General features: G+C 44.7%; 1 protein-coding gene and 1 non-coding gene across 10 annotated transcripts; one reads left to right on the top strand and one right to left on the bottom strand.

The window, feature by feature from the left end:
- Positions 1–280: 280 nt before the first annotated feature.
- On the bottom strand, positions 281–384 carry LOC123568106 (U6 spliceosomal RNA). The gene has a single exon (XR_006691334.2). It is a non-coding gene; the product is annotated as a U6 spliceosomal RNA (small nuclear RNA).
- Positions 385–695: 311 nt separating this feature from the next.
- Positions 696–15,644, top strand: LOC102116643 (nuclear body protein SP140-like protein). Of its 9 annotated transcripts, none has more exons than XR_010580124.2 (8): positions 696–944; positions 2,534–2,702; positions 3,891–3,965; positions 7,138–7,278; positions 7,386–7,464; positions 7,935–8,018; positions 8,972–9,041; positions 10,186–10,308. XR_010580124.2 is itself a non-coding variant. In XM_074010470.1 (7 exons), the coding sequence occupies exons 1-6, from the start codon at positions 789–791 to the stop codon at positions 8,011–8,013; spliced, it is 699 nt and encodes a 232-aa protein (XP_073866571.1). In that variant the 5' UTR covers positions 696–788; the 3' UTR covers positions 8,014–8,018; positions 8,972–9,109. The 9 variants fall into 9 exon arrangements, 7 of the variants coding, with proteins under 7 accessions (XP_073866571.1, XP_065382282.1, XP_073866572.1 ...); XR_010580126.2 differs by lacking the exon at positions 7,386–7,464 and adding an exon at positions 11,986–12,643 and having other exon boundaries at positions 700–944; XM_074010470.1 differs by lacking the exon at positions 10,186–10,308 and having other exon boundaries at positions 8,972–9,109.
- Positions 15,645–19,012: the final 3,368 nt, after the last annotated feature.

Genomic DNA, 19,012 nt, shown 5'->3' with positions numbered 1-19,012 from the left:
CTCTGTTGCCCAGGCTGGAGTGCAATGGCACAATCTTGGCTCACCACAACCTCTGCCTCGCAGGTTCAAGTGATTCTCCTGCCTCAGCCTCCTGAGTAGCTGGGATTACAGGTATATACCACCATGCCATGCCCGGCTAATTTTTGTATTTTTAGTAGAGATGGGGTTTCATCATATTGGCCAGGCTGGTCTCGAACTCCTGACCTCGTCATCTGCCCGCCTCAGCCTCCCAAAGTGCTGGGATTATAGGCGTGAGCCACAGTGCCCGGCCTCCTGATTTTTTTTAATGGTATGTTTTACAAATTTGTGTGTCATCCTAGTGCAGGGGCCATGCTAGTCTCTGTATTATTCTGATTTTAGTGTATGTGCTGCCGAAGGAAGCACCATTTCCTGATTTTTAAATGTTAAAAAATTCTTGCATTCCTGGAATAAGTCCCACTTAGTCATGATGTATTATTCTTTTTAACTATTGCTGGATTTGACTTGCTAATGTTTTGTTGCTGTTTTCCCATCTCTGTCCATGGGAGATAGTAACCTGTGCTTTTCATTTTTGTAATGTCTTTGTCAGGTTGTGTATCAGAATTATGCTATCCTTCTCTAGTGAGTTAGAGTGTGTTCCTTTTTTCTTTATTCACTGGAAGAGTTTGTGTAAGATTGGTTATATTCTATCTTAAATGTATGTTTTGAAGAACTTGCAAGTGAAGTCATCTGGGTCTGGAATGTTTTGGCTGGGAAAGGCATCTTGAAATCTTGATGTTTATTTTCTCATTGTACTTTTTTTCCTTAGGATGTTTGCAGCAGTCCAGAAGAAGGAGATTTCCTGTGAGATCTTTGTCAATCACTTCAAGGAAAATAAGGTGGAGATAGCAAATGCAATAACAAAGCTATTTCCTTTTCTTGAAAGCCTCAGAGACAATTCTTTTATCACTGAAAAGATGTATGCTGTAAGTGAAGTTTATTCCATCACCCACTGTGGTCTGGCCCCCACATTCATTTATATTTGGCATCCTGGATTCAAAGTTTAGTATATTGCTAACTGCCTGAAAGGCCTTTTATGCCTTTTGTGGGAAGGCCCTTTTCTGCTGGTTAATTATTGTATAAGGTAGAAGGTAATGGGGTAAACAGATGTCATTAAAGACATTTCTATTTCTTTTTCTTTTGTTTTCTTTTCTTTTTGTTTTGTTTTGTTTAGAGACAGCATCTCACTCTGTGGCCCAGGATGGAGTAAAGTAGCAAAATTATGGCTCACTGCAGCCTAGATCTCCTGGGCACAAGCAAACCTCTTGCTTCAGCCTGCTGGGTAGCTGGGAGATTACAGGTGCATGCCACCACACCTGGCTAATTTTTTTTTTTTTTGGTAGAGATGGGGTCTTGCTGTGTTACTCAGGCTGGTCTCGAACTCCTGGCCTCAAGTGAACCTCCTAACTCAGCCTCCCAAAGTGTTGAGATTACAGGTGTGAGCCACCTTTCCTGGACAAGGCACTCTATTTCTAACTGAAGCCCCCCCGCCTTTTTTTTTTTGAGATGGCGTGTTGCTCTGTCACCCAGGCTGGAGTGCAGTGGCACAATCTCAGCTCTCTGCAGCCTCCACCTCCTGGGTTTAAGCAATTCTCCTGTCTCAGCCTCCCGAGTAGCTGGGACTACAGGCGCCCACCACCATGCCTGGCTAATTTTTGTATTTTCAGTAGAGACGGGGTTTCACCATATTGATTAGGCTGGTCTCGAACTCCTGACCTCAAGTGATCCACCCACCTTGGCCTCCCAAAGTGCTGGGATTACAGGCGTAAGCCACTGTGCCCGGCTGCCCTGTTCTTTTATAGCAAGTATTGGGGTGGGAGTGGACGGTAATGGTGACATGGATGGAGTGAAACTGATATGCTCTGCAAATATGTAGTGATTTATGCAACATACAAGAATAAAACAAAATTAAGATAACTAAGACAATGGAAGCAGTATTTCTTTGTCATGTCTACGTGTGTCAGATGAAACCCCCAGAGATTTTGTGCCATTATAATTGTTATCAAACAAATTTCTGCCTTGCTGTTGTCTCGTCTAAAGTGTTTAAATTTTGTTGGGTAGTTCTGGAGCCTTGGAATTCAGGTATTTTGAACAGTGCCCTGGAGGTACAGAGAAGGAAGCCATGTCTTCAGTGTGCGATTTTGCTCTTCCTGTTGTGTTCTTCTTGGCAAGGGAAGAACCATCTCCCTGTCTCCCGGAGCCTGTTCAGGACTTCTCATACCATAGCGGGAAGGTGGGGAGTGTGGGGGCAGTGATTACTGTGTAGTCAACAAAATCACCGTAAGATTTATTCCCAAGGCATCCTGGGCAGGATGAAAACTCAAAAGTCAAGAGGAAGGGTTGACTTGTTTTTCTAACACAGTGGATCAAATATTTAAGAAGTTCTAGAATATTACATGAAAAATAGTAACCTACACTGAGAACAATGGAAGTATTCTATGCAATTACATTGTCGATCTTTGTTTAACTTTAAAGCTATTATTTTGTTTACTTTTTCCATTGACTTTTTTAACAGGATTCTCAAGAAGCTTGTATAAACTTGATTCCTGTACAGAGAGTTGTGTACCACGTTCTCTGCCACCTGGAGAAGGTGTTTGATTGTTCAGTTCTGTCAGTCCTGTTCAGCAGGGTTAACTTGAAGGAGTATCCTGATTTAATTGAGATTCATAAAAGCTTCAAAAAGGGTAATCAATTCTTTCTCCTGTGTTTTGGGGTCTAGGTCTGCTTTTCTTTCTTTCATTTGGTCAGTCATTCATTGAACAAGTATTCATGAAATGCTCACATGCGGCCGCGGCGGTGGCTCACGCCTGTAATCCCAGCATTTTGGGAGGCCGAGGCAGGTGGATCACCTGAGGTCAGGAGTTCGAGACCAGCCTGACCAACATGGAGAAACCCCATCTCTACTAAAAATACAAAATTAGCCAGGTGTGGTGGCACATGCCTGTATAAATCCCAGTTACTCAGGAGGCTGAGACAGGAGAATTGCTTGAACCTGGAAGGTGGAGTTTGCAGTGAGCTGAGATCACGCCATTGCACTCCAGCCTGGGCAACAAAGAGTGAGACTCTGTCTAATAAATAAATAAATAAATAAATAAATAAATAAATAAATAACAAAAAAAATAAAGAAATGCTTACATGTCCCTGTGATAGGCGGTGTGAATATAACTAACCTATGCCCTGGCCTCCCTTTGTTGGCAGACTCCGGGGTCCTTGGTCCAGGCGTTTCAGGACATTTCCCAGTGTGGCAATATTTGCTCCCTGCTTGTAGCCTTCACAGAGTCCTCCCTTTGTTCCTTGGGTCTGGGTCACCCCTGAGGAACTCTGTCTAGTTCCTCCACCATGTCCTCTCTTTGGGAACCACTCATCTTTCCAGACCCAATTTAGCCAAAACTCTGCTGTTTTCTAGCCCCACATTTAAGGCTGTTGGGCTTCTCTTACCTACAGGCATCTCTCTAGGATCTTAGCTCTTCTCCTCAGGAAACCCCTTTGTTTCTTCCGGAAGATTTGCACAGGTCACGAGACATTCCACTTACGGAATTTGTATGAGATACGCTTTCGCTCCTCTCTGATCATCTTGTTGGATGATTAATTATGGTTTACAATTTTTCTACTGCTCCGTCATCCTTAAAACCTGAGAGGCTCATCACCTATAGGATTTCAGTGGTTATGTGTTGTGTTATTTTCTTTCGTGGCTGCCTTAGAGGAAGAAATAAGCAACACCAAGTCACAAGTCACTGAGATTCAGAGTGACTGAAGGCCTAGGAGTTTCCCACTGAATTGTAAGAACACACGGGTGCTGTATTCATGTGGTCACGAGTTGGGGTTCCTGGTCACTTGCTTGCAGACTCTAATTAATTCTTTTCTTTGTTCAGCGCTCCCCTTTTCCCAGAAAAGGGACGGAAAAAAGACACCCAAAATGCCCAGCTTTCAGCCAAGCTGTAAACAAGGTAATAATGTCTGGATGAAAACTTTGTTTTCTGGTCTACTAAGAAGAAGAGGAGACAGGAAACTGAGGTCTGAGGGAAGACTACACTGCTGGGGATGGTGGCAGAGCTGGTTGAGGGTCACTTTGTGTTGATTCCAAAGTGACCTGACTCCAGTTGGAATCCAAGAGCACTCTCAAGAGGTGGCAAAAACAGACTTTCTCCCCAATAACCTGGAGGGTAGAGTGAGGATCTGAGTGTGAATGACTAGTTTATAGGAGACTTTCAGTGAGAACCCTGAAGGGCTAAGAAGGATGTGCCTATGGCCACCAACGTCAAAGAAGATACTCTTGGTGATGCCAGAAGAAGGGGCCGATTTAAACGGGGGCATGTTGTTCAGCAGCAGGAATATTCAAAGAGAAAGGCAGTCACACAGAAAGACACAGAGAGGAAGTGATGCATGTGCTGAGAAGAGGATGAGGGTATTTTGAGAGAGAGAGGAAGAAGGAGGGGAATTGAAAGACGTTGAAGGTCAACAATAAAAATAACCGTGTTATGAACAGCTCACTGTGATTGAATGCCTGCTCTGTGGCAGCTCTGGGTTTAGTGTTCATGGATGCCTTTGGAGAGTAGTATTATTTATGTGCCCATTTTGCAGATTAGGAAACCGAAACCCAGAGGGACAATGTATGGGGTTGCCTAGATCAGGTGAGAAAAGATGAACCCAGAGCCTTTGTTATTTTTTGGGAGGGAAGGAGGTAAAATTCAGATGTTAACCATTTTAAAGTGTGGAATTCAGTGACATTTAGTATATTCACAATGTTGTACAACCATCACCTGTCTGTAGTTTCAAAATGGTTTAATCATCCCAAATGGAAACCCTATGCCCATTAACCAATCATCTAATTTCCCTCTGCCCCTAATCTCCGGCAATCAGTAATCTACTTTCCGCCTCTACAAATTTGCCTATTCCAGACAGTTCATGTAAATGGAATCACACAATATGTGGCCTTCTGTGTCTGGGCTTCCTTCACTTAATATGATGTTTCCAGGTTTTTTCCACGTGGTAACATGAATTATTATCTCAAGTCCTTTTGATGGCTGAGTAATATTCCATCATGTCTCTACTGCATTTTGTTTATTCATTCATCAGTTAATGATGGGCTGTTTCTGTCTTTCTGCTACTGTGACAGAAGTTACGTTCTTCCTGTTACCCAGGGAATCTAATGGAAAAGACAGAAACATGAAACAAAAGTGGGGAAACACATGCAGAAAAAAAGGTCCAGGGAAAAAAGAATACAAAGAGCTGGAGGGAGTGGAGGTGACCCAAACTCTGAGTCCTCATGGAAAGGCCAATGAGAAAGCATGAACAGATGTGGAGAGGGAGGGTGTGGTGTAAAAGGAGGTGGGCATGAGGCAACCAGGACTTCGCAGGAAATGAGCTAAGGGCCCTGGGCAGGGTAGCTGTGGGGACAAAGGCAGGTTCACTCTGCCATCGCCAGTTACCAGAATGTCTCATGGAGGATACTCAGCGGGGTTGTCTGGCCAAGACCCTCTCAGCCAAGGGTGCAGTGACCCAGTCCCCCACTCTCAGGGCTGGAGTCTGACTTCGAGAATCAGGTGGGGCTGGGCACAGTGGCTTACGCCTATAATCCTAGCACTTTGGGAGGCTGAGGTGGGCAGATCGCTTGAGGCCAGGAGTTCGAGACTAGCCTGGCTGACATGGCGAAAACCCATCTCTACAAAAAAAAAAAAAAAAAAAAAAAAATTAGCCAGGCATGGTGGCACATGCCTGAAGTCCCAGCTACTTGGGAGGCTGAGGCATGAGAATTGCTTGAACCCAGGAGGTGGACGTTGCAGTGAGCTGAGATTGCGCCACTTCACTCCACCCTGGGTGACAGAGTGAGATTCTGTCTCAAAAAAAAAAAAAAAAAAAAAAGGATCAGGCGGCCAGCTCCAGATGGTGAAACTGTCTCTCTCTCTATTTTTTAAAGGCAGAGCCTCCCTCTGTTGCCCAGGCTGGAGTGCAGCAGCACAGTCATAACTCACTGCAGCCTTGAATTCCTGGCCTGAAGCGATCCTCTCATCTCAGTCTCCCAGTAGCTGACACCATAGGCAGGTACCACCACGCCCAGCTAATTTTTAATTGTTTGTAGAGATAGGGTCTCACTATATTGCCCAGGCTGGTCTGAACTCCTGGGCTCAAGTGATCCTCCTGCCTCAGCCTCCCAAAGTGCTGGGATTACAGGTGTGAGCCACTGCACCTGGCTGTGAAGACCCTTTTCAAAGCCCGACCTGGTCACGATTAGATTCCTCATCTCCTGTTGGTCTGTTCCTCTTGATTGTGCTGTGATCCTCTGCTGTTCTTGCCCCATTCTGGAATGTGCTGGGGGTAAGGGAAGAGAGGGTTGCCTCTGTTTATGATTGTCCCGAATTTTTAGTGTTTGCATCTACATTGTCTCCAAGTTCAGGATTTCAATAACAAGTCCTTATCCTCCAGGTTGCCTGGGAGGACTTCTTCCTCCTACACCCCTTAAGCACACTCGCTGCTGGTTCCTGCTGGTGCTGAGCCTGCTCATTTTACCCATGTGTCTGCTTCACTGTTTTTCTGCCTGCATCTGCTTGAATCTGGCTGCTGCCTTGGTACTTTGAGCTTACATCCAGTGATGGCCCGTGCTGTGGTGGCTGGAGGGAAATGATGGGCATGTTCCTTCTGTGGGACAGACTATCTTCCCTGTTGGGTCTTTCACATAGGACCACGGCACCACTGTGCCTCCCATACAAACCCTCATCCATCATCCCTGGGGCATGCAGCTAGGAGCTACCTTTCAGATACCAGATGGGCCTTTTCAAAAACCCTTTAGTACTTTTGTGCTATAACTAGCCTCTGTTTCTAGATTCTTGGTCTTCTTCTTTTTTCTATTTTTCCTAATATCCCTCATCCTTAGACCGTAATGTCCATAACAAATTTTATTTCTTTGTTCAGCATTTCATGATCACTTTTTCTGATATGAATGACATAGAAGAAATATTAGAGAACTCTCAGAGCTGTGGAAGGTCATTCTGATGTCACTGATAATTGGGATACATGATAAAAAGGATATTTGATTAATTTATTAATGCATTTAAATAAAAACTTTAGGTTTTGATTTATGACATCACAGTGCCATATTTATGAAATCATAATGTCATCTAGGGGTCATCCATTCTGGAACCAGAACAGAAACCTCTGAGCCTGTCCGGGATGTGAAGTCAACATATATAAAGCCAGAACATTCTATCCTTGGCCCAGGTGATGCTCTTGGAAGACAGCAAGCAAACACAAGCACCCAAGTAGGTAAGGCTGATGACGGCCAGGTGTTTGCATGGGTGACTAGTGGTAGATGTCTGTAGCACACACAGAAGGGGGAAGGCAGTGCTGTGTCAAATGATCATTATCTACAGGGAGACCCCAAGGAGTCCTGAATGACAGTAGAAGGATAGACCAGTGTCCACTGCAGGTAGACATTGACGTAACGGAAAGGTATGTCTTCTAGTTGAAGTGAGGAACGCAGAAAAAGACACGGAGAGACAGAGAGAACAGGACTGGGGCCTGATATGTAGCTTGGAAGAGATGTAGAAGAAGAGAGTTGGGAAAGGAAAACGGAGAATGAGGAATGCGTCCTCCTGCAGCATTGCTGGGGAGGAGAGAGACAGATGCACTGGGAGACAAGAGAGAAGCTGGCTAAGTCCACGATGCAGAGATGCCTTCCTAGGGCAGAAGCCTGGGGACTGGATCCTGGTGGGAGGCTGAGTAGGAGAGAGAGAACAAGGTCTGACAAGATGGGAAGAGGTAGAGCAGGACTTGGCTGGACAGCAGGGGTCCTCGGAGAGGGGCATCACCTCCCTAGGAGCAGTTCACTTCCGCTCCCAACTGCAGTGCTCAGTGTGGTCATATCTCAGTCCTTTTCCCGGCCACTGGATCTGGTCTCTCATTTTATATTCTCTCTTCAGAAACCAGGGAACTCAAGGATCTCCAAATAAAAAAGGAGAGAGGGTCAGAAGAGATGCCCAGTGGACGGCCACATGGTAGACAAGGTACTGCAATTGAATCCTGCCTTTTAAGTGACCAATTACCTGATTAGCTCAGGGTGTGGAGGGAGGAAGGGCTTTTCTTCCCACCTCCCTCTCTGACAGGAGCCCAACCTCCAGCCACTTTCAAATTTGTGAGGGAAGCAAGCAGGATGAGGCATGTGATGTGCCTAGGCTGCAACACTGTGAGAGGCACTCACTGGCAGGACCCCTAGAGTATGCGCCCTAAGTCTTCCAGGCAGGAGAGAAAGGAGAGCTGAACGCCTCCCTGGAGCATGGCGTCCTGGGTGGAGAAGCTGAGGAGCGTGAATATGGAAGAGGTGGACGATTGGGCCACAGAATAGCAAGTTTTAGGAGTGAGCCCAGTTTTACCTAAGTGGACATGATGTCTAAGCTTTCCTAGGTTGGTGGAGGATTGACAAGGAAATAATTTTGTCCTGCTTGCTGGAAGTTGCCACAAGATCAGGCAAACAAGGTGTGCGACCATCAGATTTGCAAGGAAGAAAGGTCATTGGAGACAACCTTCAGAATGGGGAGGGTGAGGGAAAAGGCCCTGGGGGTAGAGTTAAAGCCAAAAAAGGAATGAAGGGACATGACTTTTTGAGACAAGAACAAGACATAGGAAGAAAATGCTTGGAGGGGTCGAGGCAGACAGAGGATCAAGGGAAGCCCCGGAAACACAGAGACAGAGGGGAGGAAGTGAGAGACATGGCAGAGGAGAGATAAACTGAAAACTCAAATGAGGGACAGTGAGAAAAATCATATGGAGAGAGAAACATGAGGTCAATGTAAATACCAGGAACAGAGAAAGCGGGGGAGAGGCACGAAGAAGCCAGGAAGAGAGTGAATGTAAAGAGCAAATAAGAAATTGGTGGAGATCAGTGAGGCAGTGAGAGAGGAGACACATTCTTCCATGAAACCACATCCTCCTCCTTTTCCCCTTCCTCCTCCTCTTCCAGAACTCCCTTTTTGGTAAAGTGGCCATTACTGTCAAGTTTTCTCAAGCAAGAAATTCAGGAATCTTGCCAGGTACAGTGGCTCACGCCTGTAATCCCAGCACTTTGGGAGGCCGAGGTGGGCGGATCACCTGAGGTTGTGAGTTCGAGACCAGCCTGACCAACATGGAGAAACCCTGTCTCTACTAAAAATACAAAAACTAGCTGGGCATGGTGGTGCATGCCTGTAATCCCAGCTACTTGGGCGGCTGAGGCAGGAGAATTGCTTGAACATGGGAGGCAGAGGTTGCGGTAAGGCGAGATAGAGCCATTGAACTCCAGCCTGGGCAATAAGAGCTAAACTCTGTCTCAAAAACAACAATAACAACAAAAAAAACCAGAAAGGAATCCTCCTGAGTTCTTCCCTCCCTCAACCCCCATGCCCTATCAGCCATCCAGCCCCGTGCACTGTACCTGGTAACATTTGCCACCTGATCATTTTTCTCTATCCCTAATGCTGTGATGCTAATGAGATCTCTGATAACTCTCTCATGAACTTCAGCTGCCACATCATACCAAAGTTCGGGTGTGTTTGTGCTGTCTTCCTACCTAACCTTCAATGACTGGCATGACACCTGCGTTGAAGTTGATCTCTTTACTAGACTTTCAAAGCTGGGCAATGAGGACCCTTCCTATTTCTCCAGCCTCTATTCTCTCACTCCAAGAAGTCACGTTGGCTTCTTATAGTTATTCAAATTACTTTGCCCATGCTCTGTCTTCTATCAGGGTCTGTTTTCTTGGCCTCTATCCTTCTCATCTCCTCCCTAATCTGGCTACCTCCTGCTCACATGATATTTATTCCCATAAGCCTCTTCCTGTTTCCTGGACTGGCCTGTCTGTTCCAGAGCACTTCTTGCTTGCTGTGAGATAAAACTCCTGCCTTGTTGTGATCGTGTGCTTAGCACGTGCTCTCTCTGGACCACAGCTGCTTGTTCTCACTGTGTCCTTCGAACCTAGCATGACAGTGTCTGGCACATAATAAAGAGCATACTTCATATTGTCAGGAAATGAAAGTATTCGTATTTTTGTGCCCTAAAAACTAGACACATATTTTGGCAAACTATGACATCACTGATGTATTTGTATGGAAAGCATCACAAAAATAGTTCTAAGAATTGTATGTATTTATTTATTTATATTTATTTGTTTTTGAGACGGAGTCTTGCTCTGTCATCCAGGCTGGAGGGCGAAGGCAGTGGTGCGATCTCAGCTTACTGCAACCTCTGCCTCCTGGGCTCAAGCAATTCTACTGCCTCAGCCTCCTGAGTAGCTGAGATTACAGGCATGCACCCCCACACCTGGTAAGTTTTTGTATTTTTAGTAGAGATGGAGTTTTGCCACGTTGGCCAGGCTGGTCTCAAACTCCCTACCGTGGGTGATCTGCCTGCCTTGGCCTCCCAAAGTGCTGGGATAACAGGTGTGCACTACCGCACCTAGCCTAAGAATTATATTTATATGTACATGTACATGTAATAAGCTACTTTTGTGGAAATAAGTATAAGAATTAAGTTAAGAACTTAAGGTCTTTATTTATTTATTTATTTATTTATATTTATTTTTATTTTTTTGAGAGGGAGTCTCACCCTGTCGCCCAGGCTGGAGTGCAGTGGCGCGATCTCGGCTCACTGCAAGCTCCGCCTCCCAGGTTCACGCCATTCTCCTGCCTCAGCCTCCCAAGTAGCTGGGACTACAGGTGCCCACCACCATGCCTGGCTAATTTGTTGTATTTTTACTAGAGACGGGGTTTCACCCTGTTAGCCAGGATGGTCTCGATCTCCTGACTTCATGATCCACCTGCCTCGGCCTTCCAAAGTGCTGGGATTACAGGCGTGAGCCACCGTGCCTGGCCCTTAAGGTCTTTATTAATGATTAAGTTAATTAAGTGAAGAACACAAAATTCAGCCAAGACATTTATCAGTTAGTAAATAAGAATGACAGGTAAAGGGAAAAGAGAAAAACAAAATAGAGTTCAAGGTAAAAAGATAAACACAGAGAGAAAAACAGAAAGTAAGAAATGTATCTGCAGTGAGGCAGTATGGAAGAAGGTGAAATTTAGTGCTAGAGTGATCCTCTGAAGTCAACTGGGGAGAGAGAGAGGAAGAGGGGTACCATAAGGCTTTTTTGAGGGAAAAAGATAGAAATTCTTCAAAGATCACTATTTGTTCTAGGGGCAAAGCTATCTAGATCCCAAAATTGGGTGCAACCTAGTTTTGTGCTCCTGGAAGACATCCAGATGGCAAGGAAGGCGTGTAACCAAGCCCCTGAAATAATCTGTAAGGCTGGTGGAGGGTATAATAATCAGTAAGGTTGATGTGGTGACACTGTGTGAGTCACAGCAGAGGTGACAGGCTGGGTGTGTGGTCAGAGTCCCACATGGTGGCCCAGGGAGCTCGGATGAATGCTGGGAGACGTGGATTCTGGTGCTTAGTTCAGGGAGCTTCTGCATGACAGAGGAAAGTCAGTGGGGAAATGGAAAAGTACAGAGAGACCTGGGAGTGGGAGAAGTGGCTCAGAGGAGACGTGGAGGGTAGGTATGTAGAGCAAGAAAGCCAGGGGAGAGTGATAGAGGTGCAAGGAAGTAAAAGAGGCAGAAACAGAAAATGCCAGAGTGAGGACAAACAGATTGAGAAACAAAGAGGGAGAAGCTGCAAGAAAGAAGCAGGAGTGGAGAAATGGACAGAGACAATGGGAAGGGGAAGGAGAGAGAGGGGGTAAGGAAATGGAGAGCAAGACACTCAAAGCTGGCCACTGTGGCCATTTGTCCCCAGCCTCAGGGTCTAGTTTCAGTGACTGGAGCACCAGGACCCTGCGTCTCAGCATTCCGCAGGAGCACTGTAACTGTGCTGGGTAGGGACATTCCTACCTGCAAGTCACACAAGCTCCCGGGTCTTTCCTGGTGTCCCTAATTGTGTGTTTCCTGCTGTGTTGGCTCCTGGGTCCCACACTGAGACCCTAAGGGATTTTGTTCCTTCGTGCAGTGATCAGCAGTGAAGACTCTGATTCCTGTGAGGGCGAAGAGACCCTGGAAGCCTCCAGCTCAGCATCAATGCCCAGGCCTGGTGAGAAGGACAAGGACCATTTGTGCGGGGCTCCAGGACCTCAGACGTCTGAATTCAGAGCATCTGCTTCCTGATGCGTTTCAACTGGAGTACACTCTGTAGATCCAGTTATCTCTTTTTCTGCTCTCACCTCACCTGGCACTTTGGGAAATGGGGGAGGCAATCTTCATTGACTATGGGTGCTCTGGTATTGACATTAGGTTAGAAAGAAGCCAGGATATTTTGTTGTTTTTCCCTTTCACATTAATCTGGTTTGAATTTGTGTCCCCACTCAGGTCTCATGTGGAATTGTAATCCCCAGGGTTGGAGGAGGGGCCTGGTGGGAGGTGATTGACTCATGGTGGTTGACTCCCCTCTTGCTGTTCTTGTGATGGTGAGTGAGTGCTCATGAAATCTGGTTGTTTAAAAGTGTGTGGCACTTCCCCCTTCACACCCTGTCTCCTGCTCCATCATGTGAAGATGTGCCTGCTTCCCCTTCACCTTCTGCCATGATTGTAAATTCCCAGAGGCCTCCCCGGCCATGCTTCCTGTATAGCCTATGGAACTATGAGTTAATCAAACCTCTTTTCTTCATAAATTACCTAGTCTCAGGTAGTTCTTTATAGCAATGCGAGAACAGACTAATACAGAAAATTGGTACTGGGAGAGGGGCATTGCTATAAAGATACCTGAAAATGTGGAAGCAGCTTTGGAACTGGGTAATGGGCAGAGGTTGGAACAGTTTGGAGAGCTTAAAAGAAGACAGGAAGATGAGGGAAAGTTTGGAACATGCTAGAGACTTGTTAAATTGTTGTGACCAAAATGCTGATTGTGATATGGACAGTGAAGTCCAGACTGAAGTGGTCTCAGACGGAGATGAGGAACTTATTAGGAAATGGAGTAAAGGTCACTCTTGCTATGCTTTACCAAAGAGACTGGTGGCATTGTGCCCCTATTCTAGGAATCCGTGGAACTTTGAACTTGAGAGAGGTGATTTAAGGCATCTGGCGGAAGAAATTTCTAAGCAGCAAAGCATTCAACATGTGACCTGGCTGCTTCTAACAGCATATGGCCATATGTGTGAGCAAAAAGATGATCTGAAATGGGAACTTATATTTAAAAGGAAAGCAGACCATAAAAGTTCGGAAATTTTGCAGCCTGACCACGTGGTAGAAAATAAAAACCCATTTTCTGCAGAGGATTTCAAGTTGGCTGCAGAAATTTGCGTAAGTAAAGAGGAGCCAAATGTTGATAGCTGAGATAATAGGGAAAATGCCTTGAAGGCATTTCAGAGACCTTTGCGGCAGCCCCTCCCATCACAGGCCTAGAGGCCCAAGAGGGAAGAATGGTTCTGTGGGCCAAGTCCAGGGCCCCACTGCTCTTTACAGCCTTGGGACATGGCATCCTGCATTGCCACTGCACAGTTCCAGCTGTGGCTAAAATGGGCCAAGGTACTGTTCAGGGCGTTGCTTCAGGGGGTACAAGCCCCAAGCCTTGGCAGCTTCCATGTGATATTAAGCCTGCGGGTATACAGAGTGCAAAAGTTGAGCCTTGGGTGCCTTCACCTAGATCTCAGAGGATGTATGGAAAATCTGGATGTCCAGGCAGAAGTCTGCTTCAGGGGGCAAAGCCATTATGTAGAACCTCTGCTAGGGCAGTGCAGAGGGGAATATGGGGTTGGAGCCCCCACAAAGATTTCCCACTGGAGCACTGCCTAGTGGAGCTGTGAGAAGAAGGCCACCATCCTCCAGACCCCAGAATGGTAGATCCACTGACAGTTTGCACCGTGCACATGGAGAAACCACAGGCACCCAACATCAGCCTATGAAAGCAGCTGAGGGTGTTGTACTCTGCAGAGCCACAGGGGTGGAGATGTCCAAGGCCTTAGGAGCCTACCCCTTGTATCAGTGTGGCCTGGATGTGAGATATAGAGTCAAAGGAAATTATAGGTTTGAGATTGAATGACTTTCCTGCTGGGTTTCAGACTTGCACGGGGTCATAGTCCCTTGTTTTCACCAATTTCTCCCATGTGGAATGGGTGCATTTACCCAATGTGTGTACCCCCATTGTATCTTGAAAACGACTAACTTGTTTTTGATTTTACAGGTTCATAGGTTGAAGGATCTTACCTTGTCTCATGAGACTTTTGATTATGGACTTTTGTGTTAATGCTGAAATGAGTTAAGACGGGGGGTCTGTTGACTGTTGAGAAGGGATAATTTTATTTTGCAATGTGAGAAGGACATGAGATTTGGGAGGGGCCAGGGGAGGAATCATGTGGTTTGGATTTGTGTCCCTGCCCAAATCTCATATTGAATTGTAATCCCCCGCGCTGGAGGAGATGCTTGGAGGAAGGTGATTGGATCATGGGGGAGGACATCCCCCTTGGTGTTCTCTTGATAATGAGTGAGTTCTCATGAGATTTGGTTTTTCAAAAGTGTGTAGCACTTCCCCCTTCACTCTTTCTCTCCTGCTTCACCATGGTAAAATGTACTTGCTTTCCTTTTGCCATCTTCCATGATTGTAAGTTTCCTGAGGCTTCTTGGCTGTGCCTCCTTTAGAGCCTGTGGAACTGTGAGTCAATTAGACCTCTTTTCTTCATAAATTACCCAGTCTCAGGTAGTCCTTTATAGCAATGCGAGAACAGACTAATACACACGTGATCAGCCCTACTGTGGTATACTTTAAAAAATACATAGTTGATCTTTGTCCCCAGTTCCTGGCACAAAGTCCCTAAACTCTTGGAAATTCCAAAATGATGGGTGTTTTATAAGTACCAACCACGTGACTGGAAGATTAGAATTTTCAACCCCAAACCTTGACGTCTGGGGAGAAGAGAAGGGCAGAAGATTGAGGTCAATTGCCAGTGGCAAGTGACTTAATCAATCTTGCCAACATAATGAAACCTTGATAAAAACCCCTGAACGACAGGGTTCAGGGAGCTTCTGAATTGGTGAATGCATTTATGTGTTGGGAGGTAGGGTTGAGGCTCACCTGGAGAGGTCATGAAAGCTCTGTCCCTCCTTCCCCACCTTGCCCTATATTTGGTTCTTCCTGAGGTTTTATTTTTTTCCATGCAACAAAACCTTTATTAACATTTTGAGCAGGTTTAACTGTTTACTGAAACTGGTAATTTCCAAACTTAAGTTGGGGCAAATGGCTATAGTGCAGAGTAGTGCCATCATTGGGCACTGCGAATGCACGAGTGAAGAATTAATGTGGATCACTTGAAGTCAGGAGTTTGAGGCCAGCCTAGCCAACATGGTGAAACCCCATCTCTACCAAAAACAAAATACAAAAATTAGCCAGCTGTGGTGGTGCACGCCTGTAATCCCAGCTACTCAGGAGGCTGGGGATGCCTTCTTTATCCTGGATCTTGGCCTTCACATTTTTCATGGTGTCCCTGGGCTCCACCTCCAGGGTGATTGTCTTGCTGATCAAGGTCGTCATGAAGATTTTCATTTTGACCTGTGAATGGATATGAGGATGCTGCAAATTGCCAATCACAACCAGCCACCAGAACGCCTCCACACGCTCACTCAACAAAGCCAGTCATCCCTCAGTTGTGTTCTTTATAATAAAACTAATCATAAGTAGAATACTTTCTGAGTTCTGTGAATCATTCTAAGGAATTACCCAACCTGAGGGAAGTCCTGTGAACCCCCAAAGTTGTAGTCTTCTCCACAGAAATGTGGGTGGCCTGGTCACCCCATTCATGGCTGTTATCTACAGTAGGGCAGTCTTGTGGGACTGACATCTTAGCCTGTGGGGTCAATGCCAGCTCTGGCTAGTGCCAGAGTTGGCATTGATCCCAACTTTCAGAGATTTGGGTAGGCTGTGTTACATTAAATAGACCCTGAACATTTGTAATTGCTAAAATAAATAATTAAATTGAATTGTTGGATACTCAGTTGGTTTCAGAGAAGTTAAAGAACTGATTGGTTTTGGAAGAATACGTTTGTTGTTGGAAAAGATGCCACACATTTGGTGTCAGAAAAAAACACATACCTATTCATATTGAGGCACTTCTTTTATGTATTGATTTCCACCCCAAACAACCCTCATCATCTAAAGATCACAAAAAAGTAATTTTTGATTGCTTGATATATAATATTATCATCAAAAAATTGAAAAGACCTGAAATACCCAAATAATAGTCTTTCTGATAGGTGTTCAGCATGCCATTGGCTTATCTACAAACTTTTTTCAAAACAATTTTGGAAATAACATCTTTTTGTATCTTTACAACACTCATAACGGGTAGGCAGAGTAACTTGTCATTATCCTTGTTTTATAGATGCGGAAACGTAAGCACATAAGTGTTTAAAGATCTTTTACAAAGTCACATGGAGAATTGAGGACAGAGCTAGTACCAGAAACAGATAGGCCTGAATCTCAATTCAGCGGATAACTGTTTTCTTTAGAAAGAACAGAGGAAAATAGTAATCAAACATGTTTGCAGTGTTAATTGTTACAGGATTTATAACTTTATTTTTTATTTACTATTATTTTTTATTTTTTTTAGATGGAGTTTCACTCTTGTTGCCCAGGCTGGAGTGTAGTGGTGCGATCTTGGCTCCTTGCAACCTCCGCCTCCTGGGTTCAAGCGATTCTCCTGTCTCAGCCTCCCGAGCAGCTGGGATTACAGCTGCCTGCCACCACACCTGGCTAATTTTTGTATTTTTAGTAGAGATGGGGTTTCACCATGTTGGCCAGGCTGGTTTTGAACTCCTCACCTCAGGTGATCCACCCACCTCGGCCTCCCAAAGTGCGGGGATTACAGGTGTGAGCCACCGTGGCCAGCTGATTTATGACTTTATTAACCAGCAACTGTTTCTCTTCCATGGATTTTATGAACAAAATTAATTTGGAAATAAATACTAGGTATGATGTCAAATAAGGTACGTCAATGTAAAAATGTACATATTTTTCTTACAAAAGACTCATTTTAATTGTTTGCTACATTTTTGATAAGTAAAAAAAGCATTTTTTAAATGGGAGTTCCCACCATGTATTTTTGTTTTTGTTTTTGTTTTGAGACAAGGTCTTCTCTGTCACCCAGTCTGGAGTGCTGTAGAGTGAACATGGCTCACTGCAGTCTTGACCTTCTGGGCTCAAGTGATCCTCCCATCTCAGCCTCCTACATAGCTGGGACCGAAGGTGCACGCCACAACACCCAGCTAATTTTTCAAATTTTTGTAGATATGGGGTCTTGCTATGCTGCCCAGGCTAGTCTCAAACTTCTGGGCTCGAGGTATCCTCCCACCTTAGCCTCCCAAAGTGTTGGGATTATAGGCCTGAGCCACTGCCCCTGGCCTTTACCATCTAGTTTTAAGAGCTGTAGAATGTCTTAAACACTAGAAGTCTATTTGTTACATATGAAAACCATTCAAACAGGTTCTATTCTGGGTTAAGGGAGGTTGAGTGGGACTGGAGGCAAAGAGGGAGGAGGAGAGATCCCCATACCCATTCAGGGATCCATCTTCAAACATTGCCCCAGGCAAGAAATAGAAGCAGAAGAAATGTGTGTGATTTTTGACAGCAAGTTTCCTTAAAGAGTAAGAAAGTGTTCATTCATAAAAGAGGATTCTGGGTAAGCATATTTGATAAAAAAAATAAAAAGGAGGATTGTTATGATTTTTTTTTCTTTGCCGCACAGTGTTTTATTTTCTGAAATCCCCACAGTGGGGGGTTGTGACTTTATATAGCTGAAGCAAGTTCTTTTTTTTTTTGTTTTTTTTTAGATGGAGTCTCGCTCTGTAGCCCAGGCTGGAGTGCAGTGGTGCCATCTTGGCTCACTGCAACCTCTGCCTCCCGAGTCCTGGTTCAAGCAATTCTCCTGCCTCAGCCTCCTGAGTAGCTGGGATTACAGGCATATGCCACGATGCCCAGCTAATTTTTGTATTTTTAGTAAAGACGGGGTTTCACCATGTTGGCCAGGTTGGTCTTGAACTCCTGACCTCATGCTCCGCCTGCCTCGGCCTCCCAAAGTGCTGGGATTACAGGCAAGAGCTACCGTGTCCAGCTTAGCTACAGCAAGTTCTTAGGAGAAGTATTGTTTCCTGTTAACTTTGCAGCTGACTTTGTATCTATTAATCCAGTCTCATGAATAGCAGGGCAGATTTTTACTTTATATTTTCTCATTTTACTTTTCATTTGTCATTGAACACATGGTGGTTTATCAAAGCGTTTTGCAAAAAACTCTGTAACTTTACAACAATCATGAAATGTAAGCAGAATGAATTACTGATTGCCCTGTTTTATACATGACAAAACCAAAGCCCACAGATGCTTAAGGTGACTTTTCCCTCCTCTTTTTACAATGCCAAATAGGAAATTAAAGGAAGAGCTGGAATTACCAGCTTTGATTGCTAGGATTCATTTTTATAGCTGTCATTTTCCTTTGAAAGGTAGAGATACACAGAGAGAAATGACCATCACATGATCTTGTTTCTGTTTTCCTCTCATTGCTTTGTAATTACCTGGCTATTGGGGAGAAATCTCTGAAAATGCATGTTAGGAAAAGAAGTATGTCCAAATCAGAATTCTTGGTATACAAATGAACTTAAAAAAATTTCTATGAAACATTAAATATGATTGTGAAATCATTCACAAGTAAAACAAAAAATTCTAAACAGTCCAGATTAATCTTTTTTGTTAGGGTATGCTATGTTATATTAAATAGACCCTGAACTTTTGTAATTGCTAAAATAAATAGGAATTAATTCTTGCTTTGTGGACAATCTACAGTGTTCCAGGTCATAAGTGGAGTTGTGGGGGGCATTGGGAGAGAGGTTAGGGGTCTGTGACCCCCATAGTCATTTAGACACCTAGGATGCTGGAGGCTCTGGCATTTTTGACATTTTAACACTTATCTTCCAAGATGATCCAGGGAGAGAAAAAGAATAAGAGTCAGAAGAGGTGTGTAGAGACAAGTAGGAAGGGTAAGTAGCAGAATGGCAGTGAG

Source organism: Macaca fascicularis, chromosome 12, assembly GCF_037993035.2.
Source record: "Macaca fascicularis isolate 582-1 chromosome 12, T2T-MFA8v1.1".
NCBI classification, from domain to species: Eukaryota; Metazoa; Chordata; class Mammalia; order Primates; family Cercopithecidae; genus Macaca; species Macaca fascicularis.
The sequence above is the reverse complement of the archived record's forward strand: the minus strand, read 5'-3'. Positions and strand labels throughout refer to the sequence as shown.

What these genes read in the sequence shown, in the direction of transcription:
- LOC102116643 (XM_005574560.5), top strand. Translation starts at nt 789, where the DNA reads ATGTTTGCAGCAGTCCAGAAGAAGGAGATTTCCTGTGAGATCTTTGTC. An exon ending in TCATAAAAGCTTCAAAAAGG is followed by an intron (nt 2,703 to 3,890) that starts GTAATCAATTCT and finishes TTCTTTGTTCAG; the next exon opens with CGCTCCCCTTTTCCCAGAAA. An exon ending in ACGGCCACATGGTAGACAAG is followed by an intron (nt 8,019 to 11,985) that starts GTACTGCAATTG and finishes TCCTTCGTGCAG; the next exon opens with TGATCAGCAGTGAAGACTCT.